At 44.6% G+C, this 7,523-nt stretch overlaps 1 protein-coding gene across 1 annotated transcript; it reads left to right on the top strand.

Annotated features, from left to right (window-relative positions):
- The first annotated feature begins 3,942 nt into the window (after positions 1 to 3,942).
- On the top strand, positions 3,943 to 6,519 carry gas1a (growth arrest-specific 1a). Its single transcript, XM_017695528.2, has one exon. It carries the CDS (start codon positions 4,556 to 4,558, stop codon positions 5,330 to 5,332), a length of 777 nt encoding a protein of 258 aa, XP_017551017.1. The 5' UTR covers positions 3,943 to 4,555; the 3' UTR covers positions 5,333 to 6,519.
- The last annotated feature ends 1,004 nt before the right edge of the window (positions 6,520 to 7,523 follow it).

The following is a 7,523-nucleotide window of genomic DNA, read 5'->3' as shown; positions in this document are numbered from 1 at the left end:
GACAGTGCCATAACATAATAATCGAGTAAATAACCAAACAAGTGAGATAAACACTGCCCATCACCGTTGCATACACTTACATAATAGCACGCAGACAACTCGACGAAATTGTAGGGTTGTTAAAATCCATTTACTAGCGGAAATGGACTGCCAAATCCAGTTCGACTGACTTATCACTGCCCATTATCTCTCTTCCTTAAGGTCCTATAGAGGAAGTTCCATATCCATATAAATGGATTGTTCCTGTAGACTCATTTCCTGTAGTTTGATATTTCCTTTTCTTCCAAACACACCACCTCAACCCACACAGACGTACACACAGACATACACAACACATAGTTATCAACAGTCCACCTCCAACCACATCCACTCTTTGCATCTGTTTAGATGATCTCTCAACCTACAATGTACGTTGAGGGCTGAGTTTCCGGCTACAGATAAAGTGTGGTGCAAGACTACAAAGGCTTCTCAATGGAGGAATCCCAGGGCCTTTCTAATGTACACCAAGACAAGGAGTTTAAGGTGTGTCCGGAAAACTAGCCCCTATTTTTTTTTTTTTAAATACAAAGAAAGTCCTTTGCTTAATAATCCAGTATATTTGGGTTTCTGTGAATGACATGTGATCCAACTGAATAATGCAGGCTTCACCCACAAATGTTCTTTTGTAGCTACTACTGTGACATCAGAGAGTAAATGGGTAAGACTGAATGGGCAAAAGTCCTCTGTTTTTTGTTAACATACCTTCATTTAGAGTGCTGAAGTTAGCATGGTGGCACAATTGTCACTGATGTATCTAACCTGCCAGCTACATACAAGTAGCTACAACAGAATAATCCAGCACTGGGGATGCCAATTTTCTTTTGACCGATAACTGACCGTTATAATCAGTGCTTAATTGCAACCAAGAAGCCTAAAATCAAGAATATGACCCATCAAAATAATCATTTTGAAATAGAAGCTTCCAGATCTAAATGTTGACCTGCTGTGCTCAAAGCCATTGCAGAATACTTCAATACACACCAACTAAGCGTTTAAGAGCCAAAATCTATAAAAGTTTTGTTTGAAGCTAGTGGATGACAAGTATTATTTGTTATGATAATGTGATCAAAAACAGACTGGAATATATAATGATGTGCAACTGAGAGATCGAAAGTTATATTTACCACTTATTACTAGCTTAAAATTCACTTGTATGGCCTAAAATAAGCTAGAAGTTCAAATGAACATAAGTGTCACCACATTAACTCTTGAAAGCTGACGCTGCTGACCACGTCCTTCTCTATAATTTTGCACACCCATGTGTGTTTTACTCACACTGCCATGCTTTTCACTTTCTCTTGGAAAATAGGACAAAATAGTTGGCTGTGTTTTCAGTTGTGGATGTTTGCTTTCGATACGGTGCGTCATTGATATGCTGTCGTACACTGGAAACTTGGCTGCAAACACCATGATTTTTAGCTGCGCACTTAATTTTTCACTAGGCCTATTTAGTGGAACTTTAAATTAAACCTGCCTATACAAGTAGGAACTAGTGCTTAGTACAAAAAAAATTTAATAAATATTTTGAATCAATAGCATCAGTTGAACAATTATTTGTTTGTTGACCAGTTCATCATTTACATGCCTAAACTAGCTGACTCTAAACGATGATAATAGTTTGAATAGGACTTAAAGCTTGTCCCATCTCTAATTTGCTTTGAAAGAACACATTTGTGGATGGGAGAAGAACAGGTCAATTTAACAAATAACCGATGTGTCAAATTGTTCAATCCCAGCAATTCACCACAAGAAACTTTGGAGAAGTGGATGATTAGCAAAGACCATTGCAGTAGAAACATGGCATCATAAAGAAATCAAGCTAACAATGCCTCCCAGCAGAGATTTTTCTCATCATTAGCAGGGAGAACTTAAATTCGCAGTGACTTCATTGTGTTTGTCCCTTAATTGCATTACTGAAGCATGAACACACTTTTAATGGCACCATCAAAAAGTAATGATATGCAGCGCTCCGCCATCGAGCACATCTGGTGCGTATAAATTCAGCCTGCCAAAGAAAATATTTTGGTTGGTTCAAGGTTTTTTTTCACTCTCTTGTTTTCGTCCTCCTTTAAGTCCATGTAAAGTCGTTAACAGGTCGCTCATTAAGGAGATACATTCAGTGTAATTAAAATGAGTGAGTTTAATGCCAAACATTCTTAGAAAATGGGGAACGAACCCGTTTGAAGGGATGTAACCGTGAGCTAGTCAGAGAAGAAACCACAAAAATGAGCCAAGCTGGAGTTTGGAGGGACCCAGGTGCCGGCTTTAACCTATTTGGCCCCGGTGTGAGAAAATGACAGCAGCTGGGTTCATTTTCGAATAGCATAGCTTCAGGGTTCAGCGTTTGACTGACTTACAGAGGATAGTGTTCCCTTCATCCATCATGAAGGAGTGGTGTGATCTGGAGAAGCCTCCGCCACTCTCTGATCTGACCATCCGTAACTGACATTGAGTGCATTGTTTTGGGTGGGGAGCTCTGTGCACACTGGCCTAAAGGTACATTCCTGACTCTCGAGCACTGTTTGAAACACAAACCCCCTTTGTGCCTAGTGGACCCACTGAATCCGCTAACCTGAGCATCCACAGCCGACACAGCACAGCCTCTTTTTTTTCTTCCATGTTCAAGTGTGAACTTGCACAATATCATTTTACACAAGTGTAGCCTACCTTCATTTTCATTTTACATGCACGGCCACAGTTCATATCAAGATACAGAGATATCTGTCTTATGAGCTGCGTCCGATTGTCCTTTTTTCCATTATAGTCATCCAGACTGGTGGACTGTGCCAAGAAGGATCATTTTCAAACGTGTAATCCCCCCCTACCCCGCCCCCCTTTCCTGCTTAACTTACAGATCAGGCCAAAATGATGTCAGCCCAGAATGCATTTTCCAGTTGCTGAGTATGAAATGGGAGATTTTGTATGTGAAAACTGAAAGACATGAATGTGAACTGCTTCCCAGGCTAAAGCAGACATTACTAAGATCTCTTGAAAGAAATGCATTAAGGCAGGGCAGCATCAATTCTAAAGAAATGTACTGGGTCAGCATTATTCACAGTGGTGGTGACAGTAACCAGGCGTCTGAAGTGTTTAATGCCTCTAAATCTCCCACACAGAAAGCTGTTACATGAAATAGCTATGAATCCACTGCCTGATGCTTTGTTTTACTATAGTTTCCTAAAAGGTTTTGGCTTAAAACATGTTTTTTTTTAATCCTTTCATGGTTTAGAGGTCATGTACAAAACTTATTTATCTCAGCTTTCCCACTATTACGCCATCATCTACATTATATATTAAGAGAAATATGTGTAGATTCACTGGTTGTTTTTGGATAGTCAATAAAATGGATATATTTGCCTTGACATGATGGGACCCTGGTTCCTATCCCCACCACTGTGAAGAAATCTGAATTGGTAGGTTTCTCTAGAACTGAGCTTTTCAAAGCAAACCACTCTGAAAGACTTTACATCTCAGTAGGCAGAAATGATGAAAAGTCAGTAGAATTCCCGATTACAGAAAACGAGTTACAGTATCCTGTCAGACAGGTTTATCAGTAAAGTGTTAATGTGACTGCGTCTAGTTTAAAAAGCCAGTTTTCACTAAAAAAAACAGCGCCTCACAGACTGATGAAGCAAATTCCCTCTGATAAGATGATTTCTCTCAGATTTAGTCTTGAAACATAAACATACATTCACAAGGTCATGATTTATAACCTGTGTATGTTTGTGGCCGCACCGCCACACGTCTCTCCCCTCATGCAGCTCCTTCAACGCGCAACGACAACAAACTTTTCGGAGAGCCGTTTTTCAGCCCCTCCCCCATCGCCACGCCCACGCATGACGTCTAGATTTACGGTGCCGAGCGGCCGGACCAATAGGAGGCCCCCAAACTTCCGCACGACTCGAATGGATAAAGCGGAGCGAGCGGAGGAGACGGAGCCGCAGTGAGTGAATGACGGAGAGACGCGTTACCGGGTTTTGTCCCCGTGTTTACAAAACGGTGGATGAGAAAGTGACTCGGGTGAACTTCTGTGACTCATTTTGACATTTTTTAAGCTCCGCGGGTTGAAACTGCCGGAGGAAAGCGAGAACTCGGGGGCTCCGCGAGCGCTACACAGACGAGAGAACGAGAGCACAACATAACAGACGACGATAGACGAGTGGATAAGTGAGGACAGAAGGGCAGAAGAGGAGTAAAAAGAGGAGAGGAAAGAGAACTTCGCACTTTTCCTTCCTGCGGAGGACTTTCCTCAAGTTACGGCCGCGGAGTGGAGCTCCGGACTGAGGTAGCCTAGCCCGCTGGTAACGGCTGAAAATCGCTGTTTTACAGCGACGTTTAGTCCAGAAAGGCTCCGGGACTTGCTCGAGTTCTCTCCGCGAGCTAGAACGGAGTAGAACACCCCCCCCTGTTTCTCCTCGACCTCCTCCTCTCTTTCCCGGCGCCATGGTATGAGGAGCCCCGCGATGGCCGCGTGAGAGGAAGCGGCGCGAGCCCCCTCGAGAGAGAGAGAGTCGCGATGGCGCGCGGCCCCGTCGCCGCCGTCTGCGTGCTCGTATGCCTGGGCGCGTGCGCGGTGGCGGTGGTGGAGTGCGCGGCGCGTCGCCTCGTCTGCTGGGAGGCGATCTTGAACTGCCAGGCGGAGCCCGAGTGCCACTACGCGTACGGCCAGTACATGCACGCATGTGAGCCCGTGCTGGACGGGCGCCGCACGACGTGCCCGAGCCACTGCATCGCGTCGCTCGTGCAGCTGAACCTGACGCGCGGCGGGCCCGCGCTCGAGGAGTGCAGCTGCTCCTCGGACCCCCTGTGCCGTGAGGCCAAGCGCGCCATCGAGCCGTGCATGCCGCGCACGAGCAGCCTCGGCTGCACGGAGGCGCGGCGGCAGTGCGAGCGCGACCTCCACTGCCGCTCCGCCATGTCCAACTACCTGCTGCACTGCAGCAAGCTCTTCAGTGGCACCGTGTGCACGAGCGCGTGCCGCGAGGTGATCGCGGATATGCGGCGCATGCCCAAGGCGCAGCTGCTGGACACGTGCGTCTGCGACGGTACCGAGCGGACCATATGCGAGTACGTCAAGCTCAAAATGAGGAACCTGTGCTACGGCGAGCCGCCCGTGGACGACCCTGACGACGAGGGTTCTGGGTTTACGGATGATTACGGTGACGATGAAGGGGACTACCCGGACCGCCCGAATAACGGAGGACGCAGGTCAGGCGCCTCGGCCTTGTGGTCGTCCGTGGAGCTAGTGGCGCTGGCAGAGTCTGTCTTGGTGCTGGTGCGGCTTTTAAGCTAAAACTTGAACTGTTCTGTGGGAACTGTCAGATTCCCTGCGAGCTGCATTGTGGCCAGTGAAAATGACTGTGATCACTGAAAAGCAACTGGTCAGACACCCCACAAGCTGCAGTAGAATCAGGGAAAGTGACTACTCAGTCCGGTGAGTGAAAACAGCAGGTCAACTGGTCTGTAAAAGAGACTGGTCAGATTGGTGAATGACCGCCAGTCGGTGTCGGTATGGCAGTCAGGGAAAGTGACTGGTCAGTGAAAATGGCTGGTGAGACTTCTCACAAGCTACAGTGGAGGCAGTGAAAGCAACTGGTCAGTTAAAACGCCCGGTCAGGGAACATTGGAGGTGCTTGGTGACTCTGGACCCGACTGTCTCCAAAGAGAACGTGTCCACCTTTGCATGACACTTTGCTTGAGTTTTGTTCACGTCTCGAGGTTGGTCACGTTGCACCTTCTCTATGCAAGTGTGCCATTGAGTGACCCTTCAGCCCTCAGTGACCCTTCAGCACCTGCACAGCTTTCCATATTTATTCTTCACAACTGAACTCTGTACATGTGAGTAACAGTTGGTTCAAAATGAAATGCTAGATCAAACTCATTCTAACACTTCTGCCTTAAAAAGAAAAGAAAAACAGCATTGCCAGTATTTCAAGTGCTCTTCTCACATTGTCAAACAGGACACAGCCAAGTTGCCTTTAAAAAAGAGAAAGATACGATGTTGTTTTGTTACTTAGAGATGTAACCGTGCAAGGGTTTAATCAGAAAGCGGTGCACTGCCAATATGAAACTAGATATGTACAACTATTTTTCTATCTAAAGATGCCTTTGACCTTGTGTGAATGAATGAATAACATCTTTAAAATATGGCTTGAATGAATTTAAAGTAGGCTAGTACTGAGTTCTGAAGCACTCAATTGTGAAAGTATTGAATATAAGCATTTTCATGAAAAATACCATAAAATGTCTATGAAAACAAAGGGTGACGATTCCAGCTTTAAAGGGAGGTTATTAGATCTTTTTTGTTGTAATTGATTTTCCTTTCTAAAATGCTGTACAGTGTAAATAGATTTGCAGAGAATCTTTTTATTGTGTTCTCAAAGATGAATTATTGACTGTGTAGAAATGTCTAAATCCACTGTATGACTGCCTCGGTGATGTACTTTTTATAGAAGGCATAAAAAATGAAAGTACAAAGACGAGTGTGTGTAATTTGTTTCTTCTGTCTCAGAGAGATGGTCTGCAGTCGAGAAACATTAGGTCCCGGTTCTTCTAAACGCATGCGCTGCTTTTGAGGAACACATTAAGGAGCTCGAAGCATCGATATCCTTGACTTTGCAAACAGAAGTGTTTGCAGAAGGCCTAAAGCCTGACTTTCGGATATCTTTAGAACGTAAGCACAAAAGCGAATGGCTTTTCCCTGGGGTTTCACCAGGCCGAGGCAGACAGGGGTTTGTTTACTTTTCAATCACTGTGTTTGCTTAACTGCCTCCGTCTGCACGCCGTGCCTGCGAACAAAGCTAGCCTCTGCTAATCTGAAAGGGAGACAGTAGCATCGACTGCACGACTCAGAAGATTAATTACCTTGTTACAAGTTGTATATTTAGTCATTCTTAAAACTGAGTGGTTCACTTTAGGAGACTTTTGAGGCCAAGGCTTACTGAGCTACACATTTCTGGTGAGGGAGTTAGCAGTGGTGGTTGGTTGGAAAGCTAGCTTGACTGTTCACATGTGATTTACCAAACTCTTAACTTCTGTGTTGAAGGTTAATGGCAGCGAGACTATTAAGCCCCTAAACTGCAGACTTAGTATTCAGTTATTCAGTGACTACTATGAATCAGTGTGTAATGTATGCAGTTATAAGTGTGAGGAATTTGAATGTGGGGCCCCATAAAGGTCTTTCAAATTTAAAGGGTTAACTAGCACTGAAGAATAGATGTAATTTAGCTACATTTTATCCAAATCTGGCAGGAATATGTCATTCCCAAATTGCTTTCAAAAGCTGTCACTGATAACTTATATCGTCTCATACCCCACTATATGAATCCATTTGTGATGTACTACATATAGAAACATTTTAGTGTAAGGAAACATTATTTTCTACGCTAAAGCATTTATAAACCAGGCCAGTGCATTTTAATTATGAGGATTTACTGAGTAACTTTATACACTGCTGAAATTTTATACTACAATATACCGTGGGC

The sequence above is a fragment of the Pygocentrus nattereri genome, chromosome 20 (assembly GCF_015220715.1).
Source record: "Pygocentrus nattereri isolate fPygNat1 chromosome 20, fPygNat1.pri, whole genome shotgun sequence".
NCBI classification, from domain to species: domain Eukaryota; kingdom Metazoa; phylum Chordata; class Actinopteri; order Characiformes; family Serrasalmidae; genus Pygocentrus; species Pygocentrus nattereri.
The sequence above is the reverse complement of the archived record's forward strand: the minus strand, read 5'-3'. Positions and strand labels throughout refer to the sequence as shown.

Coding starts and splice junctions, on each gene's coding strand:
- gas1a (XM_017695528.2), top strand. CDS start 4,556: ATGGCGCGCGGCCCCGTCGCCGCCGTCTGCGTGCTCGTATGCCTGGGC.